General features: G+C 42.2%; 1 protein-coding gene across 4 annotated transcripts in view; it reads left to right on the top strand.

The window, feature by feature from the left end:
* The window catches only part of acmsd (aminocarboxymuconate semialdehyde decarboxylase), a 47586-nt gene that overhangs the window by 11418 nt on the left and 13670 nt on the right, over nt 1-22498 (top strand). For 3 of the 4 annotated variants that reach the window (XM_068035078.1, XM_068035080.1, XM_068035081.1), the window contains 8 exons: nt 297-341; nt 811-907; nt 3435-3484; nt 8353-8589; nt 12805-12898; nt 16838-16933; nt 20660-20832; nt 22199-22297. In XM_068035078.1, coding sequence (XP_067891179.1) covers nt 297-341; nt 811-907; nt 3435-3484; nt 8353-8589; nt 12805-12898; nt 16838-16933; nt 20660-20832; nt 22199-22297 — 891 coding nt within the window. The remainder of the gene's footprint in view (nt 1-296; nt 342-810; nt 908-3434; nt 3485-8352; nt 8590-12804; nt 12899-16837; nt 16934-20659; nt 20833-22198; nt 22298-22498) is intronic. The other variant, XM_068035079.1, reaches the window with a different exon arrangement.

Raw genomic sequence — 22498 nt, 5'->3', positions numbered from 1 at the left:
TTAATCTGTGCCCCCTGGTAATTGACATGTCCATTAGGGGAAACAGGTCCTTCCTGTCTACTCTATCTAGGCCCCTCATAAGTTTTCACCCCTCAGCCTCCTCTGTTCTAAGGAAAACAATCTTAGCCTATGTAATCTTTCCTCATAGCTGCAACTTTTGAGCCCTGGCAACATTCTTGTAAATCTCCTCTGTACTCTCTCCAGATCAATTATGTCCTTTCTGTAATGTAGTGATGTAATGTGTAATGCAAGTTATTCCTATCTATACAATTAACACGGCTTTTTCTTTTTGCTAGCGATATGGATATGACGGTTGGGTCCAACTTCATCATCACTGTGAGGTATGGTTATACACACTCTAAAGTTAATTAAATGTTTGAAACTGGCAAAATAAAGAAATGTAGCTTGACTTTGGCTCATTCTGTAATGTCCATAATTGTGTTAAAAATATTTTCCAGTTCTTTTTCTTATCTAATTGTCATAATGTTTCTTATAATGTTTTACTTATATTTCCCAATTGTCTTGCCATTCTGCATGACACTGCTACTATTTTTCTGTCTCTAACAAGAAGGTGTTTAAGCATTTGATCGACAGATTTTTCAATGATATCACTAATGTTGCTCCATGACCAGCCTGCAGTTATTACAATTCAGTTGGAGGTAAAGCTCCAATGGAAATTTGCACTTCAGTCAGCACAAGACAGCCTGACACACAATTTCTCCATTCCTGATCACCCAAATCTTACAAGCAGTAGCAATAGTATCCTACAGACTTATAACTCTTCAATTAAAATGTGCTGTTTATAAAAAGGGTGAAGCAAAATTGATGAAAGACGGCAACGTTTTCAGAGTGGTACAAGAAAATTGCTGGGATCCACAAGTACGGATTCAACAAATGGATCAATCAGGTAAATGAAGATCTATTATGCTGATAATTTCTCCAAATTGATCCATCTAGATAATAAACAGTGGTTTACTCATGAAACTGTATCTTCAGTGTTTACTATGAATCATATTTTAAAGGGTGCTGAATTGGGAACAGAAGCTATGACATACTCTAAAGGACAGGTCTCCAGCTCAATAACCATAGCAAATTTACAATCTGTTACTATGAATGTAAACAACTTGCTGCAAGTTTTACTGTTAACAAGAGTCTAGTCATGATGCTCTAGCCAGCATGAGTGTGGGATAGGCTTGATGGATCATCTGGTCTTTTCTTGATTGTCATTTTTGTTTGCTTATATATTTGTATTCCAACAAATACGTTGCTAATAGAGCATTAGAACAGCCCAAGGTGAGCCCAGGATTGTTCCTTAAAATGCTTTATTTAATTATCTGATCTATTCTGAGGCAGTTTTCCTGTGATAAGTAAGAAAAAAGGTTAGCCAGAGTTTTACCCCTAATTTCTGTTTGATGAACCTCTTGGCAAATCAATGTGCATGGATGTTGAATGAAAGCAGGGTGAGCTCAGCTGTGGCAGGCTCAGAGTGAAGTATCTTGGTGACATTCAATGTATAGCATCACATGTGAAGGATAGCCACTTAGGCAATAACTCTTCATTTTAGGGAAACGAGTAGTAATGGAACAAAAGTAAACCAGAATGAGGCTGAAAATCCTTAGGGCTAACATCCTAGTTAGATGTGCCAGAATGCACTTGCAGGTTATGCAAGATCAGAGGGAAGTCATCTTATTTAAATATTGCCAATGGGCATCCTTAACACTGTCTCAGGCAAAATCAGGTAATTAGCAAAATATTTCAAGGAGCAAATCTGGGACCATCTTAGTCTGTACTAACCCGCAACAAATGAAGTATTCTGTGGAATACGAATATCCATACCATGAACGCATATCTTGGGTATCCACCTGACTGGTAACTTGTGGTGGAATATGGCCATTCCTGGCAGATACCAAGACTCCCAAATATTGACTTCTACAATAACCTCGGGGTCCACTTTAGAAGGGACTGCGAAATTCAAAAACCGCTCACCTTTTCTTCAGGGATTGAGCACATGATTCCAGACTAGATTCCCAGGTAGGCCCACTTGTCTCCCTTCAAAAGCGAGGGTATTTGCCCGCTGTAATTGTCACCTCTCTTCCACCAAAATAATGTCCAGTCCCAGCCATGTCCCAGCCATGCCTCCTCTGATGCAGGTGACCTTGTTTGGGCATGAACTAAGATGCTGCCCAAAACTAGGCTTCCACAGAAACTAGCCAAGGCCTGGCATATCTGGTCCCAGTCTTACTCCTGGCCCTTCCACTGCATGCTGCAGGAATTATGACAGGACTGCATCATGGAAATTTAGGGCCAAAATAAATAATTTTGGACATGATCTAGCCTTCTAGAAATAATTCTGCATGGACATAAGGGTAAACACTTGTCTTGATTTATTAAATCAAATTTGGCTTGAAAAGGTAGATATATGTATTGTGTGGTAAATTCTTCATAGAACATCAAACATGAAAGGGGTAAACTCAATGATATGGTAGAATGAATCTGGTCTGTGATAGGAACAAGTCATTTCTCATTCCAAACAGCTTTCTCATGTTTTATTTCATTTATAAAGAAAGATATATAATTTTCCAATTATTTACCTGACTTTTGTATCTAGATTTTATCTAGTACTAATAAATTGTCGTACTCATGTTTTTCTTTTTTAATGTATTCCATTCCTACAGAGTTACATTTTCAGAGAGGTCACTTTTGGGGATCAACTCATAATATCTTCCCCCCCTCCCCCCCCCCCCCCCCCCACCCCACACACACACCCGACCCCCCCAAAGCAATTCCTACTTCGTTAGCATGTTAACTTACATATTTTAAAAATCCAACAAAGTATTGATCTTTGTTTCCAGTATACCATTGTCTGCTATGCTTGCTTAGCCTGATACTAAGGCTATTTTTAATTTCAGTTCCCTAGCATAGTAAAAGAACAATCCTATAAGAATAATCCTACAAACAGACACAGTTCATCCAGCAAATCTTAGACAGGTGTCTAACTTTCAAGAAAACTATTTGGTAAACCCCATTATTAATGTAATGGAATAAAAATTACATAAATCAAAATGCATCTTCAAATCACTGACACAAAGGTCATCATATTAATAGTGCCCCATGATCCTTCATGTTCGTCCTCTCTTAGCTAAAGCAAAGGTTTGCCAAATAAATTTTCATGGAGACATTGGCTCTTTACATTTGTAACACTGTTGGACTGTTGTGAGATGTGTCAATATTGCACTTATTAGTAACATCTTGCAGGATAGATGAATTCAGCTGAAATTAGCTAGACCTGTAACACTGGATTAGTGTCAGTACAAGTATTGGCTACCTGTGGTGACTTCATAATCAAAAGTATTGGGCTACCTGTGGAAACATAAAATTGAATGGAAATAGAGATAATCAAACATGTTTATAAGTAAAAACATTTTATTTTACAGGGGTAACTGTGCAGGCCCTTTCTACTGTTCCTGTTATGTTCAATTACTGGGTAAGTTTGTGTGCCTGAAGGAACAATGTGAGTACATCCATTCTGGTTAGATTGGTTAATCTCTATTTGTCCTCTGTCCTTGCAAAGGGAAGTACCTTATAACAAATAAGACTTATTGCATGCTTGGTGGTGTTCACAATATGAATGTTAATCTATTATCAAGTCAGTACCTGACAGTACTAAAAATTAAAATGTAGCAACCGTAAAGTGTCTTGCCATATATAACGGGAAGACCTGTTTGGAACACTATGTTAAACAAAACAAGAAATTCATACTGTAGAAAATAAAATGTTGATACAGTGCATATTATAATCAAGTTTTCAGGGCCTTTAGAAGAGTAGTGATAAACTATACTGTACTAAATAGAATAAATTCACTGATCCTACATTCCCAGCAGGTTAGACATACTTAAATAGCATGAGTCAGAGAAAGTGCTACAACATTACAGTGTCAATATGTAGTGGTATCACTGAAAAATAGTCTCTCTCTCCTTCCTCACTTTTTGTTAATACTCTCCATTTTTGTTTCTCTATCTTATCTATTATTTTGCTCTCCTCCTTCACTTCTATTTCTCTCAATTTCTTCATCAATTTATGTTTCTCTCACTCTCCTTCACTTCTGTTTTTCACTTTTTACTGTTTCTCTCTTCACTTTTGTCTTGCTCGCTACTTTCACTTCTGTCCCTTTGCTCTCCTCCTTCCTTTTCTATGTTTCTCTTTGCCCTCAACTTCTGTTTCCTATTGTGTGCTTCACTTTTCTCCATTTTGTTTCTTAACTCCCTCACTTTGGTCCCTGTTGCTTAATGCGTTTTAAGAAAGAACTTGCATTTGCATAGTGCCTTTCATAACCTCAGGATGTCCTAAAACGATTCACAACCAATGAAGTATAGTCCATCTTGTAATGTAGGGAAACATTGGTCTCTAGCTCCTTCCTCTGGTTCTCTGTTCCTACTTACTTTGTCATGTCTCTCTATCATCTCTTACATTTCAGTCTCCTAATTAACTTCTTTCCATTTCACCCTCACTGGTCTCTTTCTCTGCACTTTTCCACTTTTGCTGCTTCAATAATTTTACTTTACTTTACTACAGCATGGGGAAGATGAGGGAGTCAAAAGGGTCTCTGAATCAGATAAGAAGCGGGACTTTAAAATACAGCACTAGAAAGGAATGATTCAAGTAAATAGCAGACTTTATAAAAGATGCACCACAGAGTCAGGCTTCAAACAAAGAGAACCAGAATCAAGAAGCATGGTAGAGACCAGACAGTTGGGAGGTACAGTCCTGACAACAACAATAATTTGCATTTATATAGCACCTCAAACACAGTAAAACATTCCAAGGCGCACCACGGGAGAATTATCAAACAAAATTTGATGTTGGGTTGAATTTTCTTGCGACAATGGAGGTCCCAGTGTTGGGCTGCAAAATGGGGGGAGACACTGCCACAGCCCTCCACCTGACTCCCATTGTAATTACACGGTGGGCAGCCAATTAACTGCCCGCTGTCACGGACACTGTCCCTTTAAGGGATGAACCCCCACCTCCAAGAGCTGCTGGCCAATCAGAAGGCCAGCAGCTTTGCAGTACCAGCAGCATCACTGAGTGCAGTTGCGACTGCCAGTACTGCAGGAGGCCCTGCAGTACGAAGATGTCAGGAGACCCAAAGACAGGTGAGTAGGGTTAGGGTCGCCAAGGCCATTCAGGCAGGTTCCAGCGATGGGATGGGGGGGGTGGCGTTGGGTGAGGCTGGAGGAGTTTTCCCTGGGAGTGGCAATCACCACAGAGGGGGACTCCAGGGGCCTTGGATGGTCCCCAAAGGAGGGACCCCCGACCTCGCTAGGAGGCCACCAGGTTTAATCTGACAACGTCTCCCCATGGTGGCGGGCCCATCCGCCTTCTATTAAATTGAGGCAGAGACAAGAAGAAGCCCTTAAGTTGCCATTAATTGGCCACTTAAGAACCTCAATTGGCCTGGGGTGGGAAAGTCGTCCTCAGCCTTCCCTGCGCAGAATAAATTGGAAGGTGTCGGGAAAGTGATGGACACTCCACCCCCTGCCTTCCAACTCAATTTTATGGACCGCCCCCCCCACACCTGGCTCCGCTCCAGTCCCAAGAGGGCCCACAAAATTCAGACCATTGAGCCACACAAGGAGATAGTAGGACAAGTAGCCAAAAACGTGGTAAATGAAATGGAGTTTTAAGGAGTTTCCTAAGGGAGGGAAGCAGAGAGGTTTAGGGAGGGAATTCCAGAGATTAGAGCCTAAACAGCTGAAGGCATGACAGCCAAAGGTGGAGCAATTACAATCATTAATGCGTAAGAGGACAGAATTGGAGGAGCACCAAGATCAGAGGATTTAGGGTTGGAAGAGGTTACAAAGATAGTGAGATGCATGGTGATGGAGGGATTTGAAAGCAAAGATGAGAATTTTAAAATTGAGGCATTTCTGAACTGGGAGCCAACGTAGATCAGCAAGCATTGAACTTTAGAATGGTTGCAGCACAGAAGAAGGGCATTCAGCCCGTCGTGTCCATGCTGGCTCTCTGCAAGAGCAATACACCTAGTCCCACACCCCTGTCTTTTCCCCATAGCCCTGCAAATCTTTCCTCTTTATTGAGGTGATGAGTGAATGGGAATTGGTGCAAGTTAGGATATGGGCAGCAGTGTTTTGCATGAACTCAAGTTTACAGAGGGTGTAAGGTGAGACCAGCCAGGAGAGCATTGGAATAGTCAAGTCTAGAGGTAAGAAAGGCATAGATGAGGATATCAGCAGTAGATAAGCTGAGGCAGAGGTAATTGTATAACATATAGAACATAGAACATAGAACAGTACAGCACAGTACAGGCCCTTCGGCCCACGATGTTGCGCCAAACCTTTAGCCTACTCTACGATCAAACTAACTACCTACCCTTCATTCTACTATCATCCATGTACCTATCCAAGAGTCACTTAAATGCCCCTAATGTATCTGCTTCTACTACCACCGCTGGCAGCGCATTCCACGCATCCATCACTCTCTGTGTAAAGAACCTACCTCTGACATCTCCCCGAAACCTTCCTCCAATCACCTTAAAATTATGCCCCCTGGTGATAGCCCTTTCCACCCTGGGAAAAAGTCTCTGGCTATCCACTCTATCTATGCCTCTCATCATCTTGTACCCCTCTATCAAGTCACCTCTCATCCTTCTTCGCTCCAATGAGAAAAGCCCTAGCTCCCTCAATCTTTCTTCGCAGGACATGCCCTCCAGTCCAGGCAGCATCCTGGTAAATCTCCTCTGCATCCTCTCTAAAGCTTCCACATCCTTCCTATAATGAGGCGATCAGAACTGAACACAATATTCCAAGTGTGATCGAACCAGGGCCTTATAGAGCTGCAGCATAACCTCGCGGCTCTTAAACTCAATCCCCCTGTTAATGAAAGCCAACACCCCATACGCCTTCTTAACAACCCTATCAACTTGGGTGGCAACTTTGAGCGATCTATGGACATGGACCCCAAGATCCCTCTGTTCCTCCACACTACCAAGAATCCTGTCTTTAAGCCTGTATTCCGCATTCAAATTCGACCTTCCAAAATGAATCACTTCACACTTTTCCAGGTTGAACTCCATCTGCCACTTCTCAGCCCAGCTCTGCATCCTGTCAATGTCCTGTTGCAACCTACAACAGCCTTCCACACTATCCACAACTCCAGCAACCTTCGTGTCATCGGCAAACTTGCTAACCCAGCCTTCCACTTCCTCATCCAAGTCATTTATAAAAATCACAAAGAGCAGAGGTCCCAGAACAGATCCTTGTGGAACACCACTGGTCACCGAGCTCCAGGCTGAATACTTTCCATCTACTACCACCTATGGGCAGCCAATTTTGTATCCAGACAGCCAACTTTCCCTGAATCCCATGCCTCCTTACTTTCTGAATGAGCCTACCATGAGAAACCTTATCAAACGCCTTGCTAAAATCCATATACACCACATCCACTGCTCTTCCTTCATCAATGTGTTTTGCCCAGCCATCTCAGGCAGTGGATTGCTCCTGTGTCCCGTACAATCATTGCTGATTACAATCAATGATCATTTAATGCACAGAATTTACAGCACAGAAACAGGCCATTTGGCCCAACAGCATTTATTCTGCACACAAGCCTCCTCCCACTGTACCATCTTACCCTATCAATATAGTCTTCTATTCCTTCCTCATGTATTTAACTAGTTTCTCCTTAAATCTATCTATGCTATTCACCTCAGCCACTCCATGTGATCACAGGTTCCACATTCTTATCACCCTGAGTAAAGAAATTTCACCTGAATTCCTTATTGGATTTATTAGTGACGATCTTATATTTTAGCACTGCAAGTGGAAATATCTTCTCTGCATCTACCTGATTGAACCACTTCATAATTTTAAAGAGTTCTATCAGGTCACCTCTCAGAGTTCTGTTTTCTGGAAAAAAGAGCTCCAGGTTGTTCAGCCTTACCTTTATGGTTGTCATAATATGTCGTATATAAATTGTAAACATCCTATTTTACTTCAATCAAGCGGCCTGTCTATTTGACTAAATATGCATATAAACCTGTGATGCCCAACCAAATGTAACCCCAAGATTGGTGAAATAATTTTAGATTTATAAAATAAAAGATTTGGCAATCTGGACACCCCGACAAACATATTGTAACGTACAATGTATTTGTACACATTTTATTACAATCATAGAAATATATTTGTATTAGTCCTCAGGATTTGAGAAACTTTGTGGATACTCACACTTTAATCTGCACAGAGAATAATTTAAGAGAATTATCAAAATACATTCTCTTAGACAAATTAGCCAGTTGTACTAAATGTAAGACTGTTATTTTTTTTTTGGCAGGCAAAACCCAAGGACACTCTGGACCTGTGCCATATTTTGAATGATGACCTTGCAGCCACAGTGCGTAAACACCCAAAGAGATTCATTGGTCTTGGTACTCTGCCCATGCAGGACCCAGAACTTTCTGTTCAGGAAATGCATCGTTGCGTAAAAGAGTTAGGATTTCCTGGAATCCAAATTGGCTCCCATATCAACGACTGGGATCTGAATTGCCCAGAGCTTTATCCAGTGTATGCAGTAAGCACAGATATATCTTCAAATTATTTACACAATGACAGGTTTCTAAAAGAAATGTTGAAAGTGTCACATGCAGAATTAATTCAGAAATATATGAAGAGTAAATGCATAGAGGGAAACATACAGGGTTGAATTTTACAGATCCCCCGAAGTCGGGGATGGTGGGGGACCGGAAAATGCTTTTGGGAGAGGGCCGCAATGCACTGCAACGCAAGGTGGGCCCGGCCCGATATTGCTGGCGGCTGCGAGGCCTCATGGAAGCACCCTCCCCATCACTTGGCGATGGGACCGTCATTAACATATTGAAATAAATTTAAATGAATTAATTAATTATAATTGTATTCCCACCGTGTGTCCCGGTGTGATATTTATGCCGCTGGCCGGCATTCCTGCGCCTTCAGATCCCCGTCCAGGGAACTGAGGCGGGACACTGGTGGGGAGGGGGGTGGAGGTAGGTTTCGCAGTGCGGGAGTGGAGTGGAGCAGGGTCAAAGTCATATCATTGGTATAGGGGATGGTGGGAAGGGTTATAGTGTAAAGTTTATGCACTTTGGGGTGGGAAGGTCATGGGGACAAGGTAAGTGTTTTAGGGGTGAGAGGGCAAGTAATTAATTATGTGGTTATTGGGAGGGTGGGAGAGGGGCAAGATAAATGTATTTAATTTTTTAAAATCAATATATCTTTAAATATTTAAATTGAACGGCAGGGCTCGAAGCCCTTTAAAAATGGTGTCAGCGCCTGCGCACAGGCATCTGATGCCATTTCTGGGGACGGACAGCCCACCCCCTCCACATCATTGATGGCGGTGGAGGGGGCAGTCCATCCCAGCTACTTAAATGAGCCACTGCACTTAATATCGCGGTGACTCCGCAACGTGCAGCCCACAACAGCAGGCCGCTCTTGTTTTCACGGTATAAATTTCAGCCCACTGAGTTTAATAAAGGCGTTGGCACAACTTTTTAGATTCATGACCATGTTAATCTTTTGTTAACAAAGTTTCAGTGGAGATTTGTAAAATTTGTAGCTGCAGCACAGGCTGGAAGCAAGATATATTCCTGAGGGAGAGAAAAATCAGAAAACTAGTTAACTTATAGCATTGTCAAATATCTGTTATCCAGCTCAATATAGACATAAGAAGGTCTTGCAGAATTCACATTTCCAGAAGTTTATGCCTTAATTTAGTAAGCATGGTAGATGCGGTTTCACATAATCTACAATTGAATTGGGCAATAAAATAAAGGACTTGGTCTTCTCCCTCTGACCTCTTACCCTGTCTAGATCTTTTCATTGAGAACTTCTGGCATAACATCGGTCATCTCAATTTCTCTGCTCCCCTCACTCTCCAACCTATTGCCCATGGAATTTGCAGCACCCCGTTCTCTTAGGTCCAAATGTAACATTGTCATTAAAACTGCTGACAAGGGTGCCATTGCCATTTGGTGAACTGACCTCTACCTGGTAGAGGCCGAACGCCAACTCTTCCTACCTCCCCCGGAAAATAACCTGACCGCCGAATATCAAGCAATCTTTCCAAGACCGTCACTGACCTCATCTCCTCTGGAGATCTTCACTCCACGGCCTCCAAGCTCATAGTCCCAAATCCCGAACAGCTTGCTTCTACCTCCTTCCCAAGATCCACAAGAAGGACTGTCCTGGTATCCATTGCTCAGGCCTGTTCTTGCCCCACAGAACTGATTTCTTCCTATCTCGCCTATTTTTCTCCCCTTGTCCCCTCTCTTCCCACCTATATCTGTTACTCTTCCAATGCCCTCTGTCATTTTAACAGTTTCCAGTTTCCTGGCCCTAACTGTCTCCTTTTCACCATGGACACCCAATCTTTCTACACCTCCATCCTCCATCAGGGCAGTCTGAGCGCTGTCTATTTTTCCATGAATGAAGGCCCAACCAGTCCCCATCCACCACCACCTCTATTCCCCCTGGCTGAACTTGTTCTCGCATTGAACAACTTCTTTAACTGCACTCACTTCTTCCAAATAAAAGGTGCTGCTACGGGAACATATATGGGCCTAGCTATACCTGCCTTTTTGTAAGCATGTGTGGGACCTTCTTTGTTAGAGTTTTACTCAGGCCCCTTCCCTCCTCTTTTTCTGGTACATTGATGTCTATATTGGGGTCGTTTCCTACTGTCTTCTTGAATTGGAAAATGTCATCAATCTTGCTTCCATTTCCACCCTTCTCTCGCTTTCACATCTCTGACTCTTCCCTTTCCTTCCTCAACTTCTCTGTCTCCTTTGAGGATAGGTTATTGTTGTGTGTTGTTGTAGTTGTAGCATAGATAGGGCATTGTTGATAAAGTCTTGGAGTCTGGATAATGTCAACTAATAACTTATTATTTACACATCTCTATTTACAGTCTCCACAAGCCTCTCTAGCTAGCATCCTTCATGCTGCTACTCTCTTCTTCCAAAGCCCATTACCATGTGACTATTACATCATCAGCACTACAGTGGGAGGGGATGCTCTCACTGTTTCCAGCATTAACCCTTTCAGGTCCTTATACTACAGCGATCAACCAATATTTACTATAAGCCCACTGACTCCCAGAGCTACCTAGACTACACTTCTTCGCATCCTGCTATTTGCAAGGACTCTATTCCATTCTCCCAATTTCTCTATCTCCATCATATATGTTTTGATGATGCAGTCTTCCATATCAGTGCTTCAATATGTCTTTTTCCTCAACCGAGGAGTTCTCCCACACCATGGTTCACAGGGCTCTCAAACATGTCTGTTCCATTTCACGCACTTCTGCTCTCACCCCTCCCCTTACTCCCAGAACCAGAATTCCTCATCTTCCACCCCACCAGCCTCCGTAATCAACAGATCACATCTGTCATTTCCACCACCTCCAGCTTGATGCCAATACCAAATGCAACTTTCCCTCCCCTACTCTGAGAGCTGCTGGCCAATCACAGGGCCAGCAACTCAGCAGTATCGGTAGCACCACCAGGAGCAGTGGCCACTTCAGGTTCTGCAGAGGCCTTGGACCCAGGCCCAGTGCTGGAACCGGCATCCAAGGTAAGTGAGGCGGGGTTGCCGGGGCCTTCTGGAAGGCCCTGGCAAGTGCAGGTGGGAGGGTGGGAGTGAAGTGCAAGGTAAGAGGGCTTCAAAGAGTTGCAGGTTTTCCCAATGGGCACCCTCCATGGGCCACAGATTGCCCCCAGCGGAGGGCCACCCCCCCCGCCCCACCACCCCGCAAGCCCGCAGGTAGGTCACCTCATTTTACTGGGCGACCTTCTCTTGTGGCAGAGAGCGCACCACCCCCGCAACAGGTTAAATCCCAGCGGCGGCAGGAGGAGGCCTGCAAGTGGCTGTTAATAGACCAGTTAAGGGCCTCAATTGGCTCTGATAGGCCGTTGTCGGCCTATCCTGCCTCCGACAAAATTGCGTTGCCACAGGGAGGCGACGAGACCTCCGCCCCTCCCCCCCACCACCACCACCAACCCCATTGGAATTCTATGGGCTCCTCCATCTCCGAATCCGTCTTGGGGTTGGGGGATTGGGGTAGTGGGCCATAAAATTCAGCCCTATACTTCAAAAGTACTCTATTAGCTGCAAATCACTTTGGGACGTCCGGTGATCATGAAAGGTGTTACATAAATGCAAGTCTTAGTTGGTACTGATATTCACTGTGAAGACTCACACAAGGAAATTGGCTACGTGAGCCAGGTGTTGGAGAGCAACTAAGAAAGTACCCAGCAAAGAAAGGGAACGGAAGGGAAAAACAGAACAAAAATTACATTAACAGCCCAGAAGATGGTATGATATGAGAAATGTGAAAATAAATTTGATGTGAATCAGTAAAGTATTTTTTAAGTGCTGATTTATTGATGAAATTGTGGTTTCTTTTTTTACATCTTCTCATTTAATTTATGGCATTTCTATAAATCTGAGCTGGCCAGCTGTCTCCTGATCAGCTTTTTATGTGTATAACGTAAAGCTTCCTATCATTGTCACTACTGAGGAGACATGTTGGAAGCAAACCTTTTGTTCATACTATGCTGTATGTATTTATTTATTTATATTGTATATTATTTATATATTTAGGAATTATTGCTGGGCAAATGGTATCAGATTGTCAAGTGAACAATTTTTCCCTGTACATGGAACTGATAAATGAGAAAATTATGTATCATTGTTTGATATTTCATTATTAATTTGGAGACTCAGCACTTCTCAATGCTTTTCTTTTAAGGCTGCAGAGAAGTTAAAATGTGCCATATTTGTACACCCTTGGGATATGAAGACGGATGGGAGGATGTCCAAGTACTGGCTTCCATGGCTTGTAGGTTAGTATTAATACAGAGATCTACACACAAGCCCCAGCATATTACACCACCGGTTAAGGTAATCCTGTAATCATCCATAAACTGAATTTGTAATCTCAAGCATGCTACTGTGCAGCGCTCCAAGAATTGGCCAGATACTTTCTCAAGGTGAGAGAGGGAAAATTAGAGGGAGAGTCATCCGGGCCACACTCAGAATATATGTGGCACAGGATTACTCAGGAAATGGAGGGAAAAGGAATATCACTTTCAATATGTTAGCTGATCCTCCATGGTATTGATCATAGTCAAAAATAAGAAAATTAATTATCGGGATGAGATTCATCGTGGGTGGTAGCACATAATGGATGACTGCATATTGGCCCTCTGTTTCACACTCCGCCTGATAATCCTGGACCTTGAATTCTCCTGCTCCTTTGCTGGTCGTGGCAAAAACTAGCTACTGCATAATGGCTAGTTCCTGGCCTCTCTCTGTCTCTCATTCACACTCATGTGCACAGGCACCTTGACACCTGGATTATACTGAATGGAATTTTACAACAGAAGAAATTTTTTTTTAAATGAACTGCTATCAACTATTATTTTCTGATTCTGTACTCTTCACACACTGAGCATATTCAGAATCTCAAAACAGTATCTCAAGGTTCATTAACTTTCAACAAGACTGGAGATCACATTCAGCTCTTTACTTCAATAAAATTGCCAGAAAAAGTTATAAAACTGATTGTATCTTGAAGAGTGAGACTAGAATCAATTGCTTTATATTCTTAAGCAAAAGCAAAACTCTGTTAAGTTAAACATGAGATATCTATATGCATTAGCTGCGATTTTCTGCTTCAGTCAAATCTCAACTTGAAGTTGACTTAGCAGCCATTACTTATCTCAGTAAATTTTCCAGGGTCATTCTAATTAGAATCATTTTGGCAGAATTTCAACTTGTCAGGGGGAAAACACACTCTCCTTAACGTATTAGCCTTAGCTCCATAATAGCACTCTTACCTCTAAGTTAAACGGTTGTCGGTTCAAGCTCCAGTACAGGACTATGTTGTTGATAAGAGTTATCATTTGGATGAAACAATAGCAATTTATTTTGTTCTGTTAGTTAGTGATAAATGTTGACCAGGACACCGAGAGAACATACCTGTTCTTCTTTGAAAAGCATTATGGGATCTTTTATAATAAAAACAAAGTGCCGAAATACTCAGCAAGTTAGGCAGAATCTATGGAGAGAGAAGCAGAGTTAACATTTCAGGTCTCTGACCTTTCATCAGAACTCTTTTATATTCACTCCAGAGGGCAGATAGGGCCTCAGTTGAATGTTTCATCTGTGGAGAGAAAAACAGAGTTAACGTTTCAGGTCTGTCACAGATACTGCCTGACCTGCTGAGTATTTCCAGCATTTTCTGTTTTTGTTTCAGAAAACTTTGACCTGTTAATGCTCAGAAACTGTAGCTTCAAAGTAGTGGAAGTGACTCACAGTCAAATCAGTGTTGCAGAATTGTACTTCTTTGGCTTTTCACCTCTTATCTCTTCCCACTTGTGAGGGACCATACACACTCAATACCACCAACTTTAAGTGTTGGGTATTTTGTAGGGCAGTAAATGGGTGGAAACACAGGAAAATCTCAGGAGACTTGGCTACATGCTCTCTGCTTTTTTAAAGGATGTGCTTCCAGCAGGTAGATTAAGATCACAGGTGAGAAATTGAGGCTGCCATTTTTAGGGGCAGATTTTCCATTGAAGGCCTCCACACTCCATTTTACTCATCAAACTGCCTGTACACCACCTGAAATGGTGAATTTTAAGGAAAATTCAGGCCAATGTATTATTACATAAAATATATACTGAAGTAGCTAGTAATACACATGCTGATATTTTCCAAACAATGCAAAGACCTTTCTCATGCAATGTTTTATGAATGAGATAGACCACACAAAGTTCCAGTGCTGATATTTGAAAGTGTGTTTTCTTTGCTTTGGCCCCTCAACTGTGTGAATAAAGTATCATGTCTGTAGCTATGGCATGGAAAATTATACAACTGAAAGTGCTGAGAGATGTCAAAATATTACAAATAAAGTCTCAGAGATGAAATTTTTGCCCATAAGGGAAGCAAAGTACCTGATTTGGCCTCACGATATAATCTTATGAGTGTATTGATGTGATTTATTACCCAAGATTCATATTTGCGCTATTACACCCAGCACGAGGCTACTTTAATTTTAGAAAAATCAATAATGTAACATTGTAATCAGCAGATTGTGTGGAAAGGTGATGAACATTATTATGAAAACGGTGTCTGTGCATACACATATCCACAAGCTAAGGGTTTGTCTAAAAATAGTATTAAAGATGAACCCACTTTACACTGGACAGGTTGGGTCTGTATCCATTGCAGTTTAGAAGAATGAGGGAGGTGATCTTATTGAAACATATAAGATCCTGAGGGGACTTGACAGGGTGGATGCTGAAAGGATGTTTTCCATTGTGGGAGAGACTGGAACTAGGGACCACAGTTTAAAAATAAGGGGTTGCCCATTTAAGATGGAGATGAGGGGAAATTCTTTCTCTGAGGGTTGTGAGTCTTTGGAACTCTCTTCCCCAGAGAGCAGTGGAGGCAGGGTCATTGAATATTTTTAAGGCAGTGGTAGATAGATTCTTGACTAACAAGGGAGTCAAAGGGTGTCCTGGGTAGGCAGGAAAGTGGAGAGGCCACAATTAGATCAACCATGATCTTATTAAATGGTGGAGCGGGCTCAAAGGGGCCGAATGGCCTACTCCTGCTCCTAATTCGTGTGTTCATACAAGCAAACCTTGTAAAACAGAGAACTATTCAAAGCACTCCTTTGAACCAAATAAACAAATGAAAAGTATTAGAAACTTATTTATAAGTCACTTATGAAGCCACACAAAACCTTCTTCTGGCCTGGACTTTCTACATTAATGCCTTTATTACCTGAATTGAAACAAGTTCTATAATATTTAGCATTGCCCTCGCTTCTCATCTCTCATGATTTTAAAACATGAGCACTGTCATTGCATGGAGAAGGCAGTGCTAGCTCTACTGTAAAGTTATACTCAGCCTGCTGACCAGAACGAGTAATTACAACACTGTATTTGGCTGCCAAAATAACCGGAAATTGTGCTACAACTTCTAACTTAATTTTCTACTATTGTGGAATTATCTAATGGTAAAATTGACATTGAAAATTCAATTTGAAAAATGGCTATTGAGAAATTAATGGCAGATACTATTCCATTATCCTGCATGAAACAGGAAGAGTCAATATTTTACAATCATACAAGCAAATTTGGAAAGCTGCAGGTCAGATCCTTAAATTGTGCTGAATGAGCTGATCCTAGCCAGGCCAGGTCTAGGGGTTGCACAATTGATTCCAGTGCCCCTGAATCAGGAAGCAGAAAAAGATCTGTCAGTGTTCCAACATCATTCATTATTGGTGAAACTGCAGATGCTGGATAAGCATAGGATAGGTCTTAGGTGTGATGTTCACTTTGCCTGCCAAAACTATGCCTGCCATGGAACTATATCCAAGCAAGAAATCAACTGCTTCAGGAGAGAAGAAGCAGTGAAAATTGGTAGATAAAAAGGACAAAACAATAACACTCAAGTTATCACATAAGGTAAATGCCAAGCTAATATATATACATTTCAATTTAGAAGAAACAAATTATTCATTGCAATAGCCTTTATCTGTTGAGTAAAGATGTGATTCAATTATTAGGATATGGATATGGATAACTGATCTTGGAATTAAATGTTTTATTTTTCCCAGAATTAAATGCAAGCGAATACAGCCTCCCCAGATCACATAAACGCTAAAACCCTGAAAAGAAAGTTATGAATAGGGCACAAACTTCAGCCCTCATTTTAAAGACTGAGTGACCTGCAATATGAAACTACTTTCTAATTTAATTCTTCTTTAGGTATGCCTGCTGAAACAACCACAGCAATGTGTTGTATGTTGTTCGGTGGAATCTTTGAAAAATTTCCCAAATTGAAAGTCTGTTTTGCCCATGGAGGTAAGAACTACACTTTAGCAATTCAAAGAAAGAGCCAGTGAGTGTGAAATTGGTCAATGGCAGAAGCGCAAAATGGCAAATCGGCAGCCCGTTTTACATCATGCCCACTTTATTTTCCATTGATGTTAGTGGACCGCCAATCTGCTGTGAACCCATTCTGCACCACTGGTGTTGACCAATTTCACCCCCCAGTGACTTTCAGTGCTATTTTTTACAATTAAGAAAAATTGTTTTCAGGTTGTGGATAATGTTGGCAAGGCTACATTTTTGGTCCATCCCTAGCTGCCCTGAGAAGATGGTGGTGGAACCTTCTCTTGAGCGATTGTTAGTACAAACAAACAATTGGCCATTTCAGAAGGAAATGAGAGTCAACCATATGTAAAAAGGGCATAACCAATGCCAGTACAGCCCTCTGGCAACATAAAGCACCATTATCTAGGCGGGATGGGACCCATAATTTCTTGTTTTTCTCCCACAGCACAGAGAGTGTGTATATATCATTGACATACACCCTTCATGCTAATTACCTCATTTGCAGGACCTGGGCTCAGGTCAGCATTAGGGTTGACTCACAGTGGAAGTCCAACAATCTGTGATTCTGGCAGTGTGGCAGCACAATCAGAATTTTCAGTTATAACAACAAATTATATCAATAAATATATGTGTAAAATGACAAACAGAATGAAGAGAGAATTTTTTTTTTCCCTTTACATTGCAACTGTGAAGCAGTAATACAGCCTGACTCTGCAATCAAGGCCGAATCTTACATCAGAATAAGTGGAATGTGAAACTTGGATGAGGCTTTGCTTTGATATCAGTTCAGGCCTTAATACCCAATTAACTCTACACTAGTATAGTGTCAGAGTGATGCCAAAACTACTTTACATTGACACTGAACTTGGCTGAATGCACCTACATGGAAAAACAACAGGATGCAGCTAAAGGCAACTTTCACAATAATAGATGCCTCACAAGTAATAGGGGGTGGTGGGAGGGAGCCGCAAGACTTAGAAAAGTTGTACTGGTTTTCCCCAACACAGATGTCGCAGTTGACAACAAGAGATCAAATTGTAGGTTGGAACAATTTCTGTTAGATGGTATTCCATAAAGCAAGAGAGGTGGTTATGACGCCTTATTGCATACATTTGACATGGTCTTTTTAGAACCCATTTTACAAATGTGTGCTATCAGCCAGAAACCTCGCCCACTGGCTGCACATATTGGGAAACAGCAGTTGCACTATCTACAATTTCCTGTCTATGAAAATTAATGAATGGAAAACTTTTTGCTGCACACCTTTGATTTCCTGATATGCACAGCAAGCAGGCCATGCTACCTGCCTGTAACTGGAATTTATAAAATTGTCCCTATAACTTTCCTGTAACTTGGATGTGTCATAGAGATAGTCACGGCTGAATTTCCAATGTGCACCAAGTCCTTAAATTTGCTTGTGTCAGTTTATATAACTAGACCATCCATGCAGACAGCTACAAAACTTAAAACTAACTAAATTTGTTGCATTTTCTGGTTTTCTTTTTGTGAGTCTAATATCTTCAATGTGGAAATTTTACATTTATACAAACCAGTTAGAAGCTACTTGCAGATTCATAGCTGTATCAAAAGATGGAAATGGTAACTAAACTCATACAAAGGCCAGGATTTTATGGGGTGGTGGTGGCCACATCCACCAGCCAGAAAGTCGGAGGCAACCCCACCTTGGCCGGTCATGGAAGCCCCAACTGCATTTTATGTTCCTCAGGCAATTAATTGCCTGTCGTCGGGGATTCCATCCCTTTAAGGGACGAGGTCCCGCCCCTACAAGCTGCCAGCTAATCGGATGGCCGGCAGCTCTTCAGTCCCAGCAGCGTCACTGGGAGTGGTAGCCACTGCTGCGACTGCAGTGGGCCAGGAGCAACCATAATGGGGAAGGTCCTCGAATGAAGGTCAGTTGAGTTGACCTTGCCAGGGCCAGTTGGCAGGCCCTGGAGAGGGATGGTGGGCATCAGTCATGAGAGCAAGGAGGGGGTTTTCAGCAGGGGCAGGCCTTGCTGCTGGGGGCACCCCCCACGGGTCACAAGGCCCCACCCGAGCCTACAGGCAGTGTCCACCTGCTGTTGGTAAAACACCAGCGGCGGCAGGAAGGAAACAAGCACGCCACCCCCGTCATCCCACCCAATTTTATGTCCCCCCACCTCCCAGCACGCTCCCTGGGACCCTGTATAATCCCAGCCAAGGAATTGATTTTACAACCATCCTTAGCACTAAATATTTTTTTCAACATTTCAGTCATACATTGGTACCATGAAGATCTTCCTGTCTATTTCAATTAATCATTTGGTAGCATCTTGGCATCAAAGTCAAAACTAAAACTGCATAGTAGCTAGCTGTTTCATGCTGCTACTATGCAGTAGCAACACGTGTGGTGTTGGCCACTAACAGGATGCTGCCGTCAAGCCAAAAGGACTTCCTGCCTAAAACACAAATGAGTCATGTGATATATGAATTTCAATGCCAGTGTGATGCTAGGTATATAGGCCTTACCTCCCAAAGACTGGTGGATCGTATCAAACAACATGTCCCTTCAGCTGTTCGCAAAGGGCAAGTTACAGGCCGTACCCAACCAGCCCGTGCTTGCAAAACTCAAAACACAGTGTCCAACATTTGATGTGATTTCGCGATTGGACAACATTTGCTAAATAATCTTCAGTGTGCTAAGAATTACGCTGACAACCAATTTAAGATTGTCAGTAGGGCTCGCAGTGTGGCGAATTTGCGTGTACTGGAAGCTACATATTTATTTATTTATTTTGAGATACAGCACCGAAACAGGCCCTTCGGTCCACCGAGTCTGTGCTGACCATCAACCACCCATTTATACTAATCCTACATTAATCCCACTACCTTCTCACATCCCCACCTTCCATCAATTCCCCTACCACCTACCTATACTGGGGTCAATTTATAATGGCCAATTTACCTATCAACCTGCAAGTCATTGGCTGTGGGAGGAAACCGGAGCACCCGGCAAAAATCCACATGGTCACAGGGAGAAAATGCAAACTGTGCATAGGTAGTACCCAGAATTGAACCCAGGTTGCTGGAGCTGTGAGGCTGTGGTGCTAACCACTGCGCCACTGTGCTGCCCCACAGGGCCCTGTTCTTTGCAAGCAGAAAGAACATGTACAAACATTGAACCTATTTCAGCTAAACAAAATAAGAGACAGCCATTCGCTGGTTCATTCCTCAGAGCAATGCCTTGAGCAAACAGAGTCAAGCTGCCTGGTTTAAATTTCAAATAAAGCTCAGCAGTTAACTGTAAGTCATCGTAAACTGGTGCATTCTCCATGGTAGCGCCTCTACCAATCAGAGTCCACTTGCCAATCAATCAGCACTTTCGTCTCATACGGTATAAAGTTGTTGTTTTCCCTAACATTGCTATTCTTGCGGATGGTCCTGATGAATGCAAGACGAAATGCTTTGACAACATGTATCTATTTTCAGCAATAAAACAGAATTTTAGTTTGGTTAACTAAAATAACATGCTACGAAATAATAGTGCTTTATGTCTATGCATGCCTGTTAATCTATTTTATAACATATATCACTAAAGATTTAAAGAATGATTTTGCAGATATTTTGAAAGCAGCAAGTGTACTTCAAAATTAAAGCAGTTACATTTTTGCATGACTGTGAGAAAAAAGCAAAAAGTTGTTGTTTTCTCTTTAGGTGGTGCTTTCCCTTATATCATTGGTAGGATTGAACATGGATTTAACGTCCGTCCTGATTTGTGTGCCATGGACAACAAGACAAGCCCTCAAAAGTACCTGGGCCATTTTTACACAGATTCATTAGTACATGATCCACTTGCACTGAAGCTGTTGGTGGAGGTGATAGGGAAAGTGAGTTGGACACTTTTCTTACAGTTTCACATTTTTTGTTCGCAGATCACAGCCTAAACTGAAGATTGTTCTGTACAACGATTAGCAATTCACAATGTGCTAATAAAAACAGAAAAAAGCTGTAAATGCTCAGCAGGACTAACGGTCTCTGTGGAGAGAGAAGTAGAATAACGAGGGGAATTTTATGCTCTTCCACCCCACCCCCACCCCCCATCAGGTTTGGAGGCGGGTGAGCATGTAATCAGGCAGGATGGCGGGAGGGGGTGTGGGTTGGGGGAATCCTGCCACCTTCCCGCCTCTACCCAAATTAAGTCCAGGATGGGAAGGCCTAATTAATGCCCAATTAAGGGCCTCATCCTGCTGCTGCTGGAACTAGCCCAACGGCGGACAGGCCTGTACCGCATGGGGAGCATGCTTAGCAAACCCGTGCGGGTTGCTTGTCGGCTCGGGGGGTGGGGGGTCCCTCGTTAAAAGGCACTTACTGCCTGAATGAGGGACTTGGTATTGGGAAGAGGGACCCGCTGAGAGCTACCCTTGCAGAGACCTGCCGCTGTCCACTTAAGTAACTAATTGGCACTTGATTTGGCAGGCCTTCCCAGAGGAAGTGAGGCTCTCGCTGGCACTTTTGCCAGTGGTCAAGACTCCCCTTGCCAAGATAAAATCCTGGCCAACTGTTCAGGTTGATGACCTTTCATCAGAACTGGATGTAATAGGTTTTAAGCAAGTACAGGGTCAGTGAAAGGGGGGAGGGTGGGAAAAGAACAAAAGGGAAGGTCTGTGATAGGGAGGAAGGCAAGAGAGATTAACTGGCAAAAGTATTGATGGTTTAAGGCAGAGTGTGGTAATGGCACAAGTTAAGAAACAAAAGATGTGTCTAGAGGAGGTGTGAATTGCAGAATCATGAACAGCAGCTGACTGAAAACAAAAGAGAGAAAAATCAAACCCAGCAGAGAAAACAGAAACAAAATGGGGGTAGAGATTATTTCTGAAACTGTTGAACTCAATGTTGAGTCCAGAAGGCTGTAAAGTGCCTAACCGAAAGATGAGGTGCTGTTCCGCTAGCTTACCTTGAGCTTCAATGGAACACTGCAGGAGGCTGAGGACAGAGAGATCAGAGTGGGAGCAAGATGAAGAATTAAAATGACAGGCAGCTAGAAACTTGGGGTCATGCTTTCAGTCTGAACAGAGGTGTTCCACAAAGCAGTCACCCAATCTGCATTTGGACTCCCTGCTGAGTTGTTCCAGCATTTTCTATTTTTATTTTAGATTTTCAGCATCCACAGTATTTTGCTCTTGAACAATGTATTAAAATGCTTTACTTACAAAAAAAATTATAGCTGATCACAATAAATGTTACTGTGTTTAGGATAAGGTGATGCTGGGGACAGATTATCCATTCCCACTGGGAGAATTGAAACCAGGAAAACTTATTGAATCTATGGAAGAATTCAGCAATGAACTTAAAGTAAGATTAATGTTAAGATCTATATAATTCAAAGTTTTGTGTGTACATAATATTATAATATTGCATGTCTGCATCAATGATAATTAGTCCATGCAAATCACAATAGGCCAATCAGACCATTGAAAAAGATTTTTGGCCATCATGATAATTCTCTGTTCATCTTCCATCCTGGGCATTTTATCCACCCTACTCGGTGCCTGT

The sequence above is a fragment of the Heterodontus francisci genome, chromosome 7 (genome assembly GCF_036365525.1).
Source record: "Heterodontus francisci isolate sHetFra1 chromosome 7, sHetFra1.hap1, whole genome shotgun sequence".
Taxonomy (NCBI): Eukaryota; Metazoa; Chordata; class Chondrichthyes; order Heterodontiformes; family Heterodontidae; genus Heterodontus; species Heterodontus francisci.
The sequence above is the reverse complement of the archived record's forward strand: the minus strand, read 5'-3'. Positions and strand labels throughout refer to the sequence as shown.